At 34.7% G+C, this 21,939-nt stretch overlaps 2 protein-coding genes across 2 annotated transcripts; both read left to right on the plus strand.

The window, feature by feature from the left end:
* Positions 1-5,777: 5,777 nt before the first annotated feature.
* LOC120578150 (uncharacterized) lies at positions 5,778-6,530 on the plus strand. Its single transcript, XM_039830396.1, has one exon. The coding sequence runs from the start codon at positions 5,778-5,780 to the stop codon at positions 6,528-6,530; it is 753 nt and encodes a 250-aa protein (XP_039686330.1).
* A 3,044-nt stretch (positions 6,531-9,574) lies between these two features.
* Positions 9,575-10,177, plus strand: LOC25480269 (uncharacterized). Its single transcript, XM_024774547.1, has one exon. It carries the CDS (start codon positions 9,575-9,577, stop codon positions 10,175-10,177), a length of 603 nt encoding a protein of 200 aa, XP_024630315.1.
* Positions 10,178-21,939: the final 11,762 nt, after the last annotated feature.

Genomic DNA, 21,939 nt, shown 5'->3' on the forward strand with positions numbered 1-21,939 from the left:
TGAGTTGTTTATGTGCTCCGTCTGTTGTTGTTGAATATTAATTAAGTTGCAAGTGTTTGTCTAAGTTACAAAGTTGTAAGATGTTGTTCTAAAGTATTGGAGTCATATAAGTTGTTGATGTTGTCCAAGTTGTAAGTTGTTGAGTCCATGCATACTCATTTAAAGTTGAGGGCTTGATGCCATGTGAGCTTTTGCTCTTACGTTGAGGGCTTGATGCTCTATGAGCTTTTGCTCTTATGTTGAGGGCTTGATGCCCTGTGAGTGTATTTATGCTCTTTATGTTGAGGGCTTGATGCTCTGGTTGGTACCACATGCATGATTAAGAAGTTGAAGTTGCATATGTTGAGTTTAAGTTGTAGAAGTCGCATTGTCGTTGTCGTTAAGTTGTCATTTGTCAATGAGCTGTTAATAAAGAACTAAGTGAAGTATTAATATTTATTAATCGTTGTTGATTGTGTCGTTATGAGATGATGTTTATGATGTGTTGTTTATGTTGTTATAAGATGATGTTATCATGTATCGTTTATGTTGTTATAAGATGATGTTTATGATGTGATGATTATGTTGTTATATGATGATGTTTATGATCTGATTATTATGTGATATATAATGTTGTATATAATATGATGAATATGAAGTTAATGATGATTAAAAGTTGGTTCATTAAAGTTGTTAATTGTTTTTGATGAATTATATGCTTATTATTATTGAATGTGAAATCTCACCCCTTCTGCTTGGAAATGTTGTCCTCACAATTGGGTAACTTGCAGGTAATCAAGATTAGCTGTAAAGTGAGTCGACTCTCTCACGTGTCGAGTGTATTAGATGTTCTGATACGTAACAGGATGAGAATTTTGTTGTTACTTTATATTCCTTACGTATTATTTTATGAACTTTCATGAACATGTTGTTGGAATAACCTTATGAGATTTTACATTGAAGCCTTTGTGCCAAGGTTGTTTTAAACGTTGAAATAATTTCTGGTGCAAAGTAATAAATGATATGATGTTTAAGTTGGACAATAAATAGTGAATTTATTCCGTTTATGATTTTATGAAAAGAAGTGTTACATTCCGTTTATGTTGAATTACTCTGATTTTTATGTGAAATTTTCAAGTTGGGAAAAAACGGGGTGTTACAAGTACCCAATAAAAAAATTAAAAATAAAATTAATTATACAGTCAGTGTGACACATAAAATTAATTTTTTTTAGTGCGATTTAAGTATGTTCAACATAGTTTACCTTACCTTTAAGAAACTTACTTTTCCACCGTCAACCACCAACATTCCACCATGACCACCGCCAACAACACCACCAATTCCATCATATGTCATTGGCTTTGTCTGCAAAATGAACCGATTCCACCCCCTAAACCAACTTTCGAACCTACACCTTCACAAAACAAGCAACAAAAAATATTTGCTCAAGCTGTAAGCAATGTTTGTGACATTTCGTACAGTCAATTGCCAAAACCTTGCATCAAGGGTGATCGAAGGGCAATACAGATCCGAGATGATGAATATGATGATGGATTAGATGCATGCAAGCACAACTTGCAAGGGAGAATCATCTGGCCCAAAGGTTCGAACCCTATTATTGTTGAAAGCTTGAGAAAGAAGCTAGTTGTTCTATGGAAAGACATAGGTAGGTGGGGAGTGACATCTATTGGAAAAGGGTTTTATGAGAAGGGTTAGATCTTCTGGTTCGTGGAATTTAAACCCAAATTTTCTCAAGCTTTTCGCATGATCAAAGGATTTTAACCCTAGCATTCAGCACCAAGCAACCACACATGTATGGATTCGTATTTTAGGTTTGTCTCAAGAGTATTGGCGCCCCAAAATACTCTTTGCTATTGCGAGCGGGGTTGGTACTCCAATATGCACAAACAACATAACTAGCAAATCCATGTTAGAAATATCATTTTTTCACTACGCTAGGGTTCTGATTGATTTAAACTTGAATGAAGAACTATGCCATAGGATTCTAGTAAAGAGAAAAGGATATGCTCTTTTTATGGATGTTAAATATGAGAATCTCCTAGATTTTTGTAGTTACTGCAAGTGTACTGGTCACTACTTTGAAATTTGTAAGAGGAAACCCATTGAAAACATAGAAGTGGCACAAAAGTCTCAAGCAAAGAAAGGCCCTGTTGTTCAAGTGTATGGTCCTAAGAAGAATTAGGGTCCTGAACAGGTTAATGTTGAAGTCACAACATCAAAAGATAGGAATCAAGAGGACTTGGACCTGGAGAAAGAAATTAATGAAGAGCTAGAGCAAAACACACCAGTGCAGGCAGAAGATAAAAGCATGAATGGCAACAATCGTGATGAGGATGACATTGAAAATTCTAGTAGCACAAATGAGTTTGTTGATGCAACACAAATGGGAATTGGCTCTGAAAAGAATGACAGTTCAGACAATGAAGATGAAGTTCAGGAAATTGTGCAAAAAGACATCAACTTTCTAAAAGATTCTTGGGCAAATCTTGAGGAGATGGAACCAACTGATGACTTACTTGATGATAATGCACAACAAATTGTTGCAGGCAATTCCAGCAGCCTTGTCACTGTTCTAAATAGAAACTTGTCTGGTAAATTACTAGCACAGCAAGCCATGTCTAAACAAGCAGATAATTCAGTTCCAGAAGTTGATGAGCATGGATTTCAGATGGTGACAAGTAAAACAACTAAGAAAGCTGAAAAGAGAGCTGCATTGTTGAAGAGTTCAAAATCAAAGCCTTATATCACAAGATCAAAGGTTCGTGCTCCCAAGCATTTTATATGAAGTGCATTTATTGGAACTTAAGAGGTTTAGCTAATTCTCCTACAAAATTAGCTCTTAAAAAACTATTATTTACATATAAACCTGATGTTTGTTTCATTTATGAACCCTGGATGCTTGTGTCTGATTTGTCACCTAGATGGTGTAACGCCCCAATTTTATTTAATTATTATTGGTCGATTTTAAGTCCTTTTTATATATGATTTTATATTATTATGTGGTGTGTTATATTTTATTAAATAAGTTATGTTACTATTTAATAGAATAAGTGGGAATTTAGAATAATTGGAGTTTTGGGGGTTATATTTTAATTAAAGGAATTAAGTAGGAGTTAAGTGTTCTAATTGGGGGAAGTTAAGAATAGGGGGAAGTTAAGAATAGGCGGAAGTTGGAAACTGTCAGTCAGAAGCATTTTCACGTGGAAGCAATTTTTGGGAGAAAAACCAAGAGGGAGCCAAGAGTATCCAAGATAAGATCGTGTAGAGCTTTGTTCATCAATCTAAGGTAAGGGTGCGATTATCATACAGTGATCTTAAGTCTTTAATTCTGAAATTGGATTTATCATGTGAGTTTTTCTTAATTTGGGAATTAGGGTAAAAGGTGATAATTTGGTGATTAGATAGTGAAAACGTGTTGAATTAACGTAGAAATTGTATACAGATCTTAGATAATGCATAGGATGATGATTAGAATCAGTTTTATGAATAGAACCATGGGATTGGGTGATTTTTATGAAAATCTGGGATTCTGCCCGAGCTGAGATTCATCGCTCGCCCTCGCGAGCAGCAAGCCTCGCCTCGCGAGTGATGATCTTCATCGGTCGCTTCGCCCATTTTCTCTCGCCTCGCGAGTGAACCTAGATGTTGCTCGCCACTACAAGGAAGACACTCGCCATAGCGAGTTGACCAGTGAGGTCACCATGATTTTGTGAATTAACGTTGTTGGTCAAGTCTTAGATGGTTTTGAGTGCCAGAATGCATATGAGAATGATTAGACAGGTTTTTAGAATGAAATTCATTATGGAGAAGTTAAAAATGGGATTTTTGTGTGAAAAAAGGTGAAGTTCTCGAGAGCACCATGATTTTATTCGCCAAGGCAAGTAGCTGGACCAAGGCGAACAGCCAACTTTTGTGAACTCGCCATAGCGAGTAGAGGCGCTCGCCTCGCGAGCCTTTGAGTGCCAGACAGCCTCGTTTAGGGTTTTGCGATTCTTTGTCGCACGTGATGCTTTGAGATGATCCTTGGGTTAAGATAAAGATTTATTAAAATATTGTTGATGTTCAGTGAGTCTGACATAAGATGGTTGAGGGTGTTAATATTATGATAAATTTGCCAAACCCATTATGTGGATTATGTGTGATGTTTAAGTAGTGTTGATTGTCATTTGGTATTGTCATATTTTGAGATGTCTATGTGCTACTAGTGTTGCTGTTGGATCTTAATTAAGATGTGAATGTTGGTTTAAATTGTAAGTGTGTTGGGTTGTACGTTGCCAAATGAGTCATAAGTAAGTTATGCAAATTGTCGATGTTGTTATCATCGTTGGTGTTTGTTGTTGAAGTCGTAGTTGTATCCGTTGTTGGTGATTGATCATGTTAGATGTTTTATAAGAGGTGGTGTACTCTTACTTGTTGTTTTTATAAGAGGTGGTGTACTCTTACGTGTCGTTTTTATAAGAGGTGGTGTACTCTTACTTGTCGTTTTATAAGAGGTGGTGTACTCTTACTTATTGTTTTTATAAGAGGTGGTGTACTCTTACGTGTCGTTTTTATAGGAGGTGGTGTACTCTTACTTGTCGTTTTTATAAGAGGTGGTGTACTCTTACTTGTTTTTATAAGAGGTGGTGTACTCTTACGTGTCGTTTTATAAGAGGTGGTGTACTCTTACTTGTCGTTTTTATAAGAGGTGGTCTACTCTTACTTTATCGTTCTTCTTAGAGGTGGTGTACTCTTACTTTGTTGTTGTCTATAAGAGGTGGTGTACTCTTACGTTGTTTATGTTGATGAGTATGACGAGGTTATGATGTTACCTATGAGTTGTTAAATGTACTCGAGGAGGGTTATGTTAGGTTGTCTGCTATTCATGAGCATTAAGGGGATGTTAAGAAGAATTATTATTGAGTGTATATGATGATGTCTATGTTGTTAATTGTAATTGATGAATTTTATGCTTATTATTATTGTTTGAGAAATCTCACCCCTTTTGCTTGAAAATGTTGCCCTTCGTATGGGTAACTTGCAGGTATCTGAAGATTAGTAGGAGTGGTGGCTTAAAGTGTCTAGGGCTCTGATACGTACGGGATGGGATTTTCTTATTGTTTTTCATTCCTATGTATCAATTTTTGAATATTGCTGACGTAGCCCTATGGTTGTTGAATTTATGTTGATAAGGCTTTTATGCCAAGATTTAATTATGGAGATTTAAACTGTTGCTGTTGTTGTTTTGATGCAAATTTTCCGCTGCAAAATTAATGATGATTTTGAAGGATGTTTATTAAATAGATTTTATATTCTATTTAAGAAATTTTGAAAATGTAGTGTGACATGCCCGTTTGGGAATTACTCTGATGCATGTTTATTTATTAATTAATTGATTTTGGGAAACGGGGTGTTACAATTGGTATCAGAGCAGGTTGGTCCGTCCGGCCAAGCAGTAGAGTCGTGTTGAGCCACCTAGGATAGAGTGTCAACTTTAATGTTGTTTTGTTGATTGTTCTGAGTTGTTGTTTCTTATGTAGAACCTTGAGATGACTGGTAATAGTGATGCTGCTCTTGTTGCTGCGCTTGAGGCTGTAGCTCAAGCTGTTCAACAGCAACCAAAAGCTGAAGCTGGTAGTGATGGAACTAGGATGTTGGAGACTTTCTTTAGGAATCATCCACCAACATTCAAAGGTAGATATGATCCTGATGGTGCCCAGAAATGGGTTAAGGAGGTTGAAAGAATTTTCAGGGTCATGCAGTGTTCAGAGGTGCAGAAGGTGCGGTTTGGGACGCACATGTTAGCGGAAGAGACCGATGACTGGTGGATAAGTATGTTGCCTGTGCTGCAGCAGGATGGAGTTGTGGTAACTTGGGCTATGTTCAGGAAAGAGTTCCTGAGTAGGTACTTCCCGGAAGATGTCCGAGGTAAGAAGGAAATTGACTTTCTGGAGTTGAAACAGGGTGATATGTCAGTAACAAAATATGCTGCAAAGTTTGTGGAGCTTGCTAAGTTTTATCCACATTACACCGCTGAGATTGCTGAGTTCTCTAAGTGCATAAAGTTTGAGAATGGTCTGCGTGCTGTTATTAAGCGGGCCATTGGTTATCAGAAGATTAGAAACTTTTCTGAGTTGGTGAGTAGCTGTAGGATTTATGAGGATGATACCAAAGCTCATTATAAGGTGATGAGTGAGCGGAGGAATAAGGATAAGAATCGTTCTAAGCCGTACAGTACCCCGGGTGAACTTAGGTTGAATGACGAGAGGATGCCCAAGAGGGAAGAGACTCCTGTTGAAATAGTTTGTTACAAATGTGGTGAGAAAGGTCACAAGAGTAACACTTGTGCTGGTAAAGTGAAACGGTGTTTCCGTTGCGGTGAAAAAGGTCATACTGAGGTAGATTGCAATCATGATGATGTAGTTTGCTATAACTGTAAGGAAAAAGGTCATATTAGTTCGCAGTGCAAGAAGCCTAAGAAGGCCCAGACTGGTGGGAAGGTTTTTGCTTTAACTGGTATGCAGACGATGCACGAGGGATTGCTTGATTAGAGGTATATTTTCGAGGACGAAAATTCTTAAGTTGGGGAGAGTTGTAACGCCCCAATTTTATTTAATTATTATTGGTTGATTTTAAGTCCTTTTTATATATGATTTTATATTATTATGTGGTGTGTTATATTTTATTAAATAAGTTATGTTACTATTTAATAGAATAAGTGGGAATTTAGAATAATTGGAGTTTTGGGGGTTATATTTTAATTAAAGGAATTAAGTAGGAGTTAAGTGTTATAATTGGGGGAAGTTAAGAATAGGGGGAAGTTGGAAACTGTCAGTCAGAAGCATTTTCACGTGGAAGTAGTTTTTGGGAGAAAAACCAAGAGGGAGCCAAGAGTATCCAAGAGAAGATCGTGTAGAGCTTTGTTCATCAATCTAAGGTAAGGGTGGGGTTATCATACAGTGATCTTAAGTCTTTAATTCTGAAATTGGATTTATCATGAAGTTGTTCTTAATTTGGGAATTAGGGTAAAAGGTGAGAATTTGGTGATTAGATAGTGAAAATGTGTTGAATTAACGTAGGAATTGTATACAGATCTTAGATAATGCATAGGATGATGATTAGAATCAGTTTTATGAATATAACCATGGGATTGGGTGATTTTTATGAAAATCTGGGTTTCTGCCTGAGCTGAGATTCATCGCTCGCCCTCGCGAGCAGCAAGCCTTGCCTCGCGAGTGATGATCTTCATCGTTCGCTTCGCGAGCCGTTTTCTCTCGCCTCGCGAGTGAACCCAGATGTTCCTCGCCACTGCGAGGAAGACACTCGCCATAGCGAGTTGACAAGTGAGGTCGCCATGATTTTGTGAATTAACGTTGTTGGTCAAGTCTTAGATGGTTTTGAGTGCCAGAATGCATATAAGAATGATTATACAGGTATTTAAGAAAGAAATTCATTATGGAGAAGTTAAAAATGGGATTTTTGTGTGAAAAAGGTGAAGTTCCCGAGAGCACCATGATTTTATTCGCCAAGGCGAGTAGCTGGTTCGCCAAGGCGAACAACCAACTTTTGTGAACTCGCCATAACGAGTAGAGGCGCTCGCCTCGCGAGCCTTTGAGTGACAGACAGCTTCATTTAGGGTTTTGTGATTCTTTGTCGCACGTGATGCTTTGAGATGATCTTTTGGTTAAGATAAAGATTTATTAAAATATTGTTGATGTTCAGTGTGTCTGACATAAGATGGTTGAGGGTGTTAATATTATGATAAATTTGCCAAACGCATTATGTGGATTATGTGTGATGTTTAAGTAGTGTTGATTGTCATTTGGTATTGTCATATTTTGAGATGTCTATGTGCTACTAGTGTTGCTGTTGGATCTTAATTAAGATGTGAATGTTGGTTTAAATTGTAAGTGTGTTGGGTTGTACGTTGCCAAATGAGTCATAAGTAAGTTATGCAAATTGTCGATGTTGTTATCATCGTTGGTGTTTGTTGTTGAAGTCGTAGTTGTATCCGTTGTTGGTGATTGATCATGTTAGATATTTTATAAGAGGTGGTGTACTCTTACGTGTCGTTTTTATAAGAGGTGGTGTACTCTTACTTGTCGTTTTATAAGAGGTGTGTACTCTTACTTGTTGTTTTTATAAGAGGTGGTGTACTCTTACGTGTCGTTTTTATAAGAGGTGGTGTACTCTTACTTGTCGTTTTTATAAGAGGTGGTGTACTCTTACTTTATCGTTCTTCTTAGAGGTGGTGTACTCTTACTTTGTTGGTGTCTATAAGAGGTGGTGTACTCTTACGTTGTTTATGTTGATGAGTATGACGAGGTTATGATGTTACCTATGAGTTGTTAAATGTACTCGAGGAGTGTTATGTTAGGTTGTCTGCTATTCATGAGCATTAAGGGGATGTTAAGAAGAATTATTATTGAGTGTATATGATGATGTCTATGTTGTTAATTGTAATTGATGAATTTTATGCTTATTATTATTGTTTGAGAAATCTCACCCCTTCTGCTTGAAAATGTTGCCCTTCGTATGGGTAACTTGCAAGTATATGAAGATTAGTAGGAGTGGTGGCTCAAAGTGTCTAGGGCTCTGATACGTACGGGATGAGATTTTCTTATTGTTTTTCATTCCTATGTATCAATTTTTGAATATTGCTGACGTAGCCCTATGGTTGTTGAATTTATGTTGATAATGCTTTTATGCCAAGATTTAACTATGGAGATTTAAACTGTTGTTGTTGTTGTTTTGATGCAAATTTTCCGCTGCAAAATTAATGATGATTTTGAAGGATGTTTATTAAATAGATTTTATATTCTATTTAAGAAATTTTGAAAATGTAGTGTGACATGTCCGTTTGGGAATTACTCTGATGCATGTTTATTTATTAATTAATTGATTTTGGGAAACGGAGTGTTACAGATGGCTTTATAATCTAGGTCTCAAAGTGTTTTGTGTTAATGATAGAAACTCTTTAATCCCTAATCTCTGGTGTCTATGTTCAATTAATCTTTCCCCGAACTTAATTAGTGTTGATGATCAATAAATTTCAATTCAAATTGATATTAGTGGTAAGCCTTTTAGTTTCACTGGTGTATATGCTTCCACTTGTTATATTAAGAGAAGACAGTTGTGGTCATCCATTTCCAACATTCAAACCCAACATAACCTGTCTTTGTGTTGCATTGGTGACTTCAATACAATATTAGGGTCTCATGAGCATCAAGGTACCCATACCCCTTCCAGATTACCCATGTTAGATTTCCTGCAATGGAGTGATGTTAACAATTTATTCCATCTTCCAACCATGGGTTCTGCTTTTACCTGGACTAATGGAAGAAGAGGTAGAAACAATGCCAGAAAAAGATCAGACAGAGCCAATGCGAACCAACTTATGATTGATAATTGAGAATCACTTAGTGTCGGCACCGTAACCAAACTTAGGTCTGATCACTTCCCCATCCTGTTTGAACTCCAAACCCAGAACATTCAATTCTCTTCTTCCTTTAAATTCATGAAAATGTGGAGTGCTCATCCTGATTGTATCAATATCATCAAAAAATGATGGGCCAATTAAGTTGTAGGATGTACAATGTTTGTGTTGAATCAAAAACTTAAAAATCTGAAGGAGGCTTTAAAGGTATGGAACAAGAATATTTTTGGTAATGTCCACTCTCAAGTTGATAATGCATACAAAGAACTTGATGATATTCAAGTGAAGATTCATAGTCTTGGTTACTCTAATGTTCTAATGGATCAAGAAAAGGCTGCTCAATTGAATTTAGAGAGTGCTTTGAACATAGAAGAAGTCTTCTCGCATGAAAAATCAAAAGTTAAATGGCATTGTGAAGGAGACAGAAACACAGCTTTTTTTCATATAGTTGCAAAGATCAAAAGAACCTCCAGCCTTATCTCAACTATGAAGAATGGTGAAATCACATTGACTGACCCTAATTTGATCTCTGAACATGTTGTAAATCACTTTACCAATATTTTTACCAACAATCCAAATATCACTCAAACTGGCATGATTGAAGAGGTTATTACAAATCTTATCACAGAAAGAATCAACAATATGCTTACAATGTTACCTTCTTATGAAGAAATTTCAAATGCAGTGTTTTCTTTAAATAGTGATAGTGCACCATGGCTAGACGGCTTTGGAGCAATTTTTTTCAAAATTACTGGGAAATAATCAAACATGATGTCTATAAAGTTTTCTTACAGTTTTTCACATCTGGTTGGTTACTTCCCAATTTTAATTCAAATATTATTGCTCTTTTTCCAAAAACTAACTATCAGATTTAGTGGAGCAATATAGGCCAATAGCAATAGCAAATTTCAAGTTCAAACTCATCTCAAAGATCTTGGCAGATAGACTCTCAACAATCATGCCAACAATAACATCAGTTCAACAAAGAGGTTTTATAAAAGGGAGGAGTATCAAAGACTGTATATGTTTGACATCAGAAGTTATTAATGTGATGCACAAAAAGACATTTGGTGGAAATATTGCAATAAAGGTTGACATGGCAAAGGCATTTGACACTTTGAATTGGGATTTTCTCCTTAAAGTTTTCAAGACATTTGGTTTCAGTGATAAGTTCTGCAGTTGGATCAAAACAATTTTGAACTCTGCTAAGATGTCTATTTCAATCAATGGTAAGCTTCAGTGTTTCTTTTCATGTTCAAGGGGATCCTTTATCCCCACTGTTGTTTTGCCTTGCTAAGGAAGTTTTGAGTAGAAGTCTTACTAAGCTGGTCAGAGATGGTAGTTTAAAGTTAATTCATGGCGCAAGAAGCAACCCAACTCCTTCACACATCTTATATGCAGATGATATAATGATATTTTGTAAGGGCACATTCGCAAACATTAACACTCTCAAAGATCTATTCACAGATTACTCAATAAATTCAGGCCAATTTGTTAATCCTCAGAAGTCTTCATTCTATGCTGGTTCAATGTCTCAACAAAGAATCACCCAAATCTTTAATTTGACAGGTTTTACTATTGGCACTTTACCATTTTCATATCTAGGTGTTCCAATATTTAAAGGCAAAGCTAAAACTGCATATTTTCAACCAATTGCTGACAAGATCAAACTCAAGCTAGCAGCATGGAAAGCATCTCTCCTCTCTATTGCAGGAAGAGTTCAATTAGTGAATAGTGTTATTCATAGCATGTTGCTTCACTGCATTACAATTTACTCTTGGCTAATTGATTTGATAAAATACATGGAAAGATCGATGAGAAATTTTATATGGAGTGGAGCTGTGAACAAAAGAAAGCTTGTAGCAGTTGCTTGGCACAAAGTCTGTGTTCCTGCCAAAGAAGGGGGATTGGGAGTCAGGTCTCTATCAAAGGTAAATGAAGGTGCAAATCTTAAACTTTGTTGGGAAATGAAAAATCAGCATCCAGTCAAATATCATATTTCTTCCTCTATATGGAGTGGAATTAAACACAAATACACAGAAGTCATTGTTAATTCATCTTGGTTACTTGGAAATGGATCAGAGATCAACTTCTGGACTAATAATTGGTGTGGTGAGACTTTAGTTTCTACTCTAAACATCTCTCCTATCATTCATCCTTTATTGAAGTCAACTGTTAGCGATTTCATCAATGGCACCACATGGAATATCCCAGCAAGCTTAGTTCAAATCTTCCCCAATTCACAATCCATCATAGACAAAGTTTGCATCCCTGTTGTTGATAAAGATGACCAGCTAATGTGGAAACACTCACATGATGGTAAGCTATCTTTTAAACATGCTTATCAATATCATTGTGTGATTGGCCATAACATATCTTGGGTAAAAATCATTTGGCACAATTCCATTCCTCCTTCAAAATCTCTTATGGTTTGGAGAAGTTTGCACAATAAGCTTCCAACATATGAAAATATGTTCCCTAGAGGTTGTCAGTTACCCTTAATTCGTTGCTTATGCAGAAAGGAACAAGAAACAACTAATCACTTGTTGATTACTTGTGATTTTGCTAAATTAATTTGCCAATGGTTTGCATCGATTATCAAAATTCCTTGCATCTTTGTGACTATTCAGGAGGCCATCAATGTGGTTCAGAGAAGCTGGTATCCTCTCTGCAAGGTTGTTGTTCTTTCAGCTGTTATTAACTGCCTAAATACAATATGGTACTGCAGGAATCAACTGATCTTCTCCGGAAGAACGATAAACACGGGGTCAGCTATCAACTTAATTATTTCAGCAACTGCTATGTCTGGTAATAATTCAAAATGTCATGCAAACTCATCTATTGCTGACTTTGTTCTTTTGAAAGCTTTTTCTGTCAAAATCAATTATGGGAATGCTCCTAAAATCTAGGAGATAATCTGGCAACCTCCTATCTTTGATTGGATAAAATGTAATATAGATGGTGTAACGCCCGTTTCGAATTATTTAATTATTTAATTGAGTCTAAGAGCTATTTAGGTGAGTTATATTATATTTATATAATATATAAGTGATTTTTGGTGATTTGAGATGATTTATAAGAATGAGGTGTAGTGACTTATTTTATTGTTTAATAAGATTTAAAAATAGAATAAATATTGAGATGGGGGCTGTTTTGTGAATTTATAGAGTTTAGTGGTATAAGTGGAATAAGATAAAATAGATAGGGAGAGATATAAATAGGAGAAGACCTAGTTTTAGAAAGAAAAAAAATACATGGTACGTACGATCAGTTTTGGAGAAAAAGGGGAGAAAAAGACAAGAGAAGGGAGAAGACTAAGAAAGCTGCGATTTTCACATTCTAAGGTAAGGGTGAGACTAGCATTCAATTCTATTAATTCTGTAATTCAATCGGTTGTAATTAACAAGTGTAGGATTGGTTTTAGAGAATTTGAGAATTAGGGTTAAAGTGAGAAATTTGAGATTAATTGATGAAAAATTGTTAGATTGATGTAGAAACTGTTTACAGACCTTAGATAATCCATAGAATGATTACAGAAATTAGTTTTGAGCTTTAAACCATGTGAATAGGTGAATTTCCGTGAAAACTGCACTTCTACCCGAGCCGACATTCATCGCTCGCCTCCCGAGTGATGATCCTCGCCATAGCGAGTGATGAGCTTCATCGCTCGCCTCGCGAGGAACTTCTTCTCGCCTCGCGAGCCTTACCCTACAGCTCGCCAGAGCGAGCAGTTCACTCGCCATAGCGAGTGTGACCAGTGAGTCAACATGATTTTTGTCGATTTGTCCCTTAAGTTGAACCTTAGATGATTTTGAGTGCCTGAATATATATAATAATGATTAGGCAAGTTTTTAGATTGAGATTGGACCTGGGAAGGTTTAAAATTGATTTTTGAGCGAAAAATGTCAAAGTTCCCGAGAGCACCTGTCGCGCCATTTTTCGGAGATCAAGGCCATTTGACTAGCGTTTGACTCACTTTTTTTTCTCACGACTGAACAAATTTTTTTTAAGGGGAAAAAGTTCCAAACCACCCATTTTGAAGAGATTTAGGGTTCGGGGGTTGGTTATATTTAGGGAAGGTATTAGCACCCTAAATATTCGTAGTACTCTACGAGAACCTCTTGATTTTATTTAACTTTTTGTGCTTAAACTTGCTTGCTTTTTGAAGAGATGAAAATGTAATTTAATGATGAGTTGAAAAGGAAAAGAAAATTGATTTTAATTGAAGAGAAAAAAGAAAATCGTTTTTTAGTTGATAGTTGAAAAGAAAAAAAGAAAAATGTTTTTTAATTGATTTGGAAGGACAAGGTCCTCTTCCTACGTACCCGTGAGGGATCAAAATCTCGTAGTTCGGGGTAGAAATTGACGTTTGATTGGTTTAATATTTTTTATTAGTTTTTGAAAAACGTTTGAAATAAAAAGCCAAGTGACTTGAAGTTGAATTAGAGTTGATTTGAAATTTGATAAATAAAAATAAAATAAAAGGACGGTCACTTGATTTAAGATCAAGGTTTATTGTGAAAAGTTCTTTTTATGAATTTTTTTATATTTGAATGTTTTTGTTGTTTTTGAATAATAATTGAAAATTAAACTAATAGAGCAATAAAAAAATAAAAGTGTGTGGGTGTGAAGAAAAGATTGTTAGTTCAACAATATAAATAGTATTTAATATATGTAGGACCAGAATATTCTGGAGAATGATTAAATTAAAAAATATAATATTAACAGTTAATATAGGACCAGAGCACTCTGGATAGAGAGAGAATTAAAATGCATGAAAAAGAAATTAAAAAAATGAGATGTTGGGGGTGTGTGAGCAGTAAAGGGGGTGCAGTAATGAAAAAAAAAGGTTGAATTGGGCCAAAGGAGACAGCAGGCGCGTCTGGGCCTCTGAGAGGGGTTCAGACCGGTTCAGAGATTAAACCGGTTCGGCATGATATTATAAATAGAGGTAAGGCCGGTTTTCTTTCATTTTTCCTTCCCTTTTCTCTCTCTGACTTCTTTTAGAGAGAGAAGCTCTCTCCTCTCTCCTCCCTTTCTTCATCTTCTCCAGTGAGAAGAGCGGTGGCCGGAGGTATCTTCGGTGCGGTGGCTGGCGAGCCATAGCGGCGCCGCCGCCGCACCGGAGTTAAAAATCACTTCGTTTTTACTTTTTTTTTTCGTGTTTTCTTGCCCTTTCCTGTTTCTCTACACTTTTCTCAACTCAAAATTCTCCCACCAAAATTACTAAACCCTAGATCTAAGAGTTTTTGAAAAGCACTACTTTTTATGTTCTTTTTCTTCCGGATTTGATGTTGAACTTATGACTTGGTTATGAGGGTCCTTGATGGTTTGGGGCCGGATTGGATTGAGACCGGTTTGGGTTTTGATAAGGTGTGATGATGGTTCTGTTGTGAGTTGATGTTGTTGTACGATGATGTTGTTGATTTGTGTTGTAACAGGTTTTTGATGATTTGTGCGTTTTTCTGGTTAGAAATTGTTTTGTGTAGAAATTTGCTGTTTGGTTTCAGTGTGTTCTGGCCGTGGAATGTTTTTTGTTTGTTGGGCCCCCCTCCCCCTTTTGTGTGCTGCTTGCGTGCTGTATTTATAGAGCTGAAATGAGCAAAATTTTGTTGCTTGGAGAGGAAACATGACAGGCTGTTGTGGCTTGGAGAGGAAGCTGACAGGCTGTTTTGTGGCTTGGAGAGGAAGCTTGAGAGGTTGCTTTGTGCTGTGTTCACTTTGGATATTATCGGACCAAATTTGACAATAATAAAAATAATAATAATAAAGATAAAATAAAAGATAGAAGGACTAAAAGTGAATCAAAATGAGATAAAAAAGATAAAAATTTAAAACGGATTTAAAGTTGATAAAAGATGAAAATTAAATGAAAATTGAAAATTGAGAGAAGAGGGCTCGACTCGGAACCAAATATGAGGTATTTTAAAATACCTGTCAAATTTTTTGAAAAGGCTGAGACCGGTTGGGGTTAAATGACACGTGTCAGTGCTGTCTTAGGTCAAAAATTGGGGTATGACAGCACCCATTCTTTGTTTGCCAAGGCGAGCAGCTTACTCGCCAAGGCGAATAGCCATTTTCTGAACTCGCCATAGCAAGTAATATCCCTCGCCTCGCGAGCTCCTGTAAGTCAGAATGCCTTGTTTAGGTTAAATGTGATCTTTGTCGCGCGAGTTGTTATAAGTTGAACCTGGGGTTAGTAATGAGGAATATGTTTGATGTTAGTGACGATCTGTGAAGTTGTTATATGATGGTTTGATGATACTTATAATGTTATATAGTTGGATATATGTTGCATGAAATTATGATTGATGATTGAGATGTTGATGACGTGCATTTGTAATTGTTATATATGATGATTCTTATTATTGAATGATGTTGTTCTGTTGTTGTGAGGAATATGGTTTACTTGATGATTAATGAGAGGATATTACATATTGTGAATGATGATGATATGAAGTTGTAATGAATGTATTTGATGATTATTGTTGATGTTGACTTGTTGCAAATTATTTGATGTTGTTGCATTACTGATGCGATGTATTAATATCATTAAGATGCTAATGTTGGTTTAAGTCGTTTGAGTTATAAGATGTCGGCCCAATTTATTGGAGTCATATGAGATGTTTAATTCGTAAGATGTTGATCCAAATTATTGGAGTCATAAGAGATGTCTAAGTTGTTAAGTTGTTAGGATGTTGAGTCCATTGCATATTCATAATACGAGATGGGGGAGGGCTTGATGCTCTGTAATGTATATTTATACACAATCTGAGATGGGAGAGGGCTTGATGCTCTGGGAGCCTATTTACGCTCAATATGATTTGATTGGTACCACATGCATGATTAAGAGGTTGTAGTTGCATTTTTGTCAAGAAGGTCTAAGATGAATAAGAGGTCTAAGTTGCATTGTTAAGTTGAAGTTGTGTCGTGGTCGATTAAGTCGTTCTCTAACCTTGAGTTGTTAATGAAAGATTATTTGATGATTCATGATGTTGATTTAAAATATTATTATGATGTTGTTTGTGAATGTGACCATGATGATAATTATGAATATGTGTTGTTGTGTATGATGAACATGTGTTATTGTTTTATGACGAATATGTATTAATTGCTTACATTATTGATAAGTGATTATTGTGTTATACTATATATGATTACTGTTGATAAGTGATTATTATGTTATATTGTAGAGTAAATTACGCTCCCCTCCCCTCAAAGATGCTTGAATTACGCTCCCCTCCCCTCTTAAGTTAAAATATACACTTCCCTCTCCTCTTATTCAAAAACATATTAGAAAAAATTTCACCCCCCTCCCCTAAGAGAAGCCTGAATTACATCCCCCTCCCCTCTTATGTTAAAATCTACATTTTACTCCCTCAATATTCTTTTTTATTATTTCTAATAATCTAGCAAAAAATAATAATTTAACACATTTAAAAAAAATATTATTGCGGGTCTATTTTAATATAATAAAAAATTGAATACATATTTTTCGCTATTTTTTATTCACAATTTCATTAACATATAGTTTTAAACTCTATTATAAACCATGAAACAACCCAAAACAAAATTAAAATATGTGAAAAATTACTAAAATCATTAAAACATGATTATTTAAAAGTTAATTTTATACTCTAATTTATAAAATCAATAGCAATATATTTAAATTTAATTATCGTGACATTTAAACTATAAAGAAATGAATTAATTTTTCTTAAATGGTGATTCAAAATTAATATATATATATATATATTATAAGAATATTTATTTATGTTCAAATAGATTAAAGTGTAGTGCATATTTAATTATTAAGGGAGAGGTTTGTAATTCAAGCATCTTATAAGAGAGGGGAGTATAAATTTTAACATAAAAAAAATATTGAGGAGTAAAGTGTATATTTTAACTTAAGAGGGGAGGAGAGTGTAATTCAAGCATCTTTGAGGGGAGGGGAGTGTAATTTACTCTATATTGTATTTGATTATATTTGATAAATGATTATTATGTTATATTATATATGATTATTATTAATAAGTGAATATTATGTTATATTGTATTTGATTATATTTGATAAGTGATTATTATGTCATATTGTATATGCTTATTATCAATTGGTGATGATTAAGTTGTGTTGTTATGTAATTATGAAATGACGATTATGTTGTATGACAAAGTTGATATTTATGATGTGATGATTTATGTTGGTTATGATTTGATTATTATGTGCTAAATATTGATGTATGAAACATGATGAATAGGGAGTTAATGATGAATCGAAATTGATTTAAACTGTTAATGCAGTACTATATGATTACATTACCCTCTATGATTAGTTTATAATGTTGTTAAATATAATTGTTGAATTACATGTTTAATATTATATTTTTGTGAAATCTCACCCCTTCTGCTTGGAAATGTTGCTCTCGTATGAGTAACTTGCAGGTGAACGAGAGTAGGTCGTTGTGTTTGCTGTTGTGAGTGGTTATCCCTCACTGTGTCTTTTAGGTGCTCTGATACGTAACAGGATGGGATCTTTTGTGGCTATTTTCTATTCCTTTACGTATTGATTTAATAAGGCCTGCGTGCCAAAGACTTATCTATGTTAATGAATTTAATCTGCTGCAAAGTTTAAATTAATATGTTGCTGATTTTTGGGAAAGATAATTAGTTAATTATCTCATTAATTATATTTTAGAAGTGTAACATTCCGTGATATGCTGGTTACTCTGATAAATATTTATGAAATTTTTACGTTGGAAAAACGGGGTGTTACCGATGGTGCCTCTCTTGGCAACCCTGGACCACCTTCATGTATATTTAGAGACAAAAATGCAGATTTTCTTGGAGCTTTTGCCTATAATCTTGGAATCTCAAATTCTTTGGTAGCTGAGTTAAATGGGGCAATGTTTGCAATTGAGTTGGCTCATCACAGAGGTTGGAATCTCATATGGCTGGAAACTGACTCAATGTTGGTGACCTTGGCTTTTAAATCTAAGAAGATTGTTCCTTGGCAACTAAGAAACAAATGGGAAAATTGTTTACATTTAATATCATCAATGTCTTTTTTTGTAACTCATATTTATAGGAAAGGGAACCATTGTGCTGATCAATTAGTTAATATTGGGCTTAGTTTGAATACTTATTTATGGTGGAATCATCTTCCTCAACATATTGGAGTTGATTTCACTAGAAATAGGTTAGGTTTACCTTATTTTAGATTTTGTTAATCTTGGAGGGTTTTGGTTGTTTGTCCCCCTCTTTTTGTTTCTATTTTTTTATTATCAATATATTTCCCAGGGGCTTGCTTCTTTGGCAAGCTTCCTTTGTTTAAAAAAAAAAAAATGCCGCATCCACCAAGATTTTCTTGCAGCCACCGTAACTAACATCTCTGGTGGCATTTTACCTCACTTCTGCACTGTTACTCGCCGTTTTTTGTAGTTTCCTTCAGCGTTTTGTCTCCTCATTCAAGATCTACCCTTATTTATTGTTATTCGCCGTTTTTGCCACCGCCGTAATCCGGTTTTCTCCCTGTTCTGACTTGGTGGAGGTTGCGTTCGGCCATTCTTCACTCTTGCAATATTCTTGTTGCTTTCTAGCTAGTTTGTTCTCTCTTTCAAGCCCTCCGGAATCTCCTCTCGATCTTCTATTCAGTGGTGGTTCCTCGTGATTTCCATGACTTGTCCTTGGAAGTTTCTAGGGCCGACGACGGAATCAACGACATCGAAAGTTACAAACTTCTCCAATAAGCTAAATCTAGAGGTAGTGGCTGCAGCTCCTGTACTGGTAAACACAACAAATAATGTCCCTGATACGGTGTTCTCAGTCTTGGAACAAGAACAACCTTTGGCAAGTGTTATGGCTCTACCTTTGGAAAATTCCTTTGAACTTCTAAAGGAACTGGAAAACCTTGCAGATGGTAAGGCTTTGGTTGAAGATTTGCAACCTGTGGCGACAAGCTCCACGCTAACTGTTTGCAATGAGGACCTTGTTATATGTTCATCAGGGGCACACTTAGCGTTGGCTAACTTACTTGAGAAATCATCGGTCGTTGTTTCATCAACCATTGATTTGGATCCTAGTTTGTCTGGTATGGATATCACTTGCTTGCCATCTATTATGCCTCAACCTATCACTACTAAACACACCTCTCTGACAGCAGACAAGCGTTCTGTTTTGGAGCATGTCAATATAGAAGTGAATCCTGCAGTTGAACTTTCTTCTGCAGCTCAGAAAAGTGTGGACATTTTACAAAAGTTTTGGGGGGATTACACTACTGAGGAACATGAATCTAACCTTGCCTGTTAAAAAAAAATTAGTCATGGTCCTCTTTCGGAAAAAAAAAAAAAAAAAAAAAAAAAGTAGTCATGGTCCTAATGGTTACGAGAAAATACACTTTGGGATCATTAAACCGGTATAATTTAAATTCAACATGAGCAAAGTAAGTTTTATTAACATTTGCATTCATTTGAATCAAAAGTGCATATGCATGTGGAGTGATTTTTCTGATATCCATATTACAATCAACCTTCACAACCTTTGAATTGTGAGGGGTTTGTTATATCATTGGTAAAGCTGCAAATTTAAACTAATTCATGTTTTTAGTTGACGACCATTGCTTTTCCCGTTGAATTATAGGGTGAGGGTTCAATATAGTCGCTCACTGATGAACCATTAAAAACATATCATTAGATTAATTCAATGCTCCAGTTTTAATGAAAACAAAACTGAGAATATCCATGTTACTATCCTTGCCTCCCATCTGTGTAACCGCTTCACCCTCATTGCCTCCAAACATCTTTTCGAACAATCGCCACAGCACCATTATCACCATTTTCTTCTCATATTTTAGGTTTTTTTAATTTTAATTTTACAAGCAAGTTGGAAATATTTATGTTTAGGTTGAAGTTTAAATTGAGATTTGACGTAAGTTTTTATCATTTCGAAGTACTACGAAATTAAATAAAGATTTATGTTTATTTGTTTTCACCTTTGAAGCAGGTTGGAGAAGAAACACATGCAATTCAAGAAGAGATAGAGCGAATATTGTGTGTGAAAATGTATATATGTTCCTTTTATTTTTATTAAATTTGGAATATGTCAATTTAATCAAACCGCATATTTTATATGGTTCACCAATGAGGGACTTCTTTTTTGATTGTTTATAATTTTAATATTCCCTAACCTTAAACACCCATGCAACTTTGTGCTCATACCAACACCATCGGAATTGCGCAGCTTATAATTTTCAACTTTGATGTTGAAACTCATTACAAAACATTTGTACATACAAATATAAAAACCTAATGTTATGACCCAATCTCATATCATGACTGACGCTAGGTTAATGTTACACACCATACAGTTGGCCCGGCTAGCCTAACTTACACACATTACCACAAAATTAAATAAATAAATAAATAACTACCAAAAATTCAACAGAGTTTCCTTTTTTCTTTTTCTAACATTTCCAAAATGTCAAATACCATTTACAAAGATTAACAACTAGGTTTTTGTCTTATCTATTTTTCACCATTCATATAATAAGTTTTACGACATCAAATGAACAATTGCTGCACAAATAATGTATTACCAATCTTATAACATATATAATTCAAAAGTAACTTCTATTTCTATGAATGCATTTTACTGAAGTCACACAAAAGTATAATGATAACATTCAACCTAGAAGCATACCAATATGATTAAGTTTCTAAAATCTCTACTCTGCAATCTGTTAATTATGACAAAAAAATATCATCTAAATAATTGTGAGACATGAAGACTTTGTGAGAGCATAGTAACCATAGTTGAGAGCAAGTAGAAACAAGATATGCATGAATTTATCCAAAGCAAACATAGAATTAGAGAAAAACTCATTAATTGAAAAGTAAAAATAACTATTTTCACCAAAATAACCTCCTTAATAAAATTATTAATTTTACCCTTACTCGCCAAATTATCAAAATACTCCTTAATCTAAAATACCTTTTTAGGCTAAAAATTCTCTAATCCCAAAACAAAGACACATAAGCGCATATAAACACGTATAAATACATATAATAAATAATTAAAATAATTCTAACTAAAAACGGACTATTACACACACCAATAAAAAAATTCATTCTACAAAAATTAATTTAGGTATACTATAAATGATTATATTTAAGATAGGTGTTGACTTTTTTTCATAAAGGAAAATATATTTTTTAATATTTAAATATTTTATTGAAATTAACTACCATTCCATATATTTATAATTAAAACTAAGAAAAATAATACTTCCATATATTTATAATTAAAACTAAGAAAAATATTACTTCAGACCTTATTAAGAGAATTTAAAGTAAATTAAAATACAATCAATATATAATTCTTTTTTATAAAACGAAATATATTTGTTATATTCATTATAGTACATTTATTCTAGAAAAGTCAATTTAGATATCTATGAAAATACATCAAATATGTAATGACTCTAATTAAACTTTCTTTTTAATTTATTATCTATTCTATAATTTAATTTA

The sequence above is a fragment of the Medicago truncatula genome, chromosome 1 (assembly GCF_003473485.1).
Source record: "Medicago truncatula cultivar Jemalong A17 chromosome 1, MtrunA17r5.0-ANR, whole genome shotgun sequence".
Taxonomy (NCBI): Eukaryota; Viridiplantae; Streptophyta; class Magnoliopsida; order Fabales; family Fabaceae; genus Medicago; species Medicago truncatula.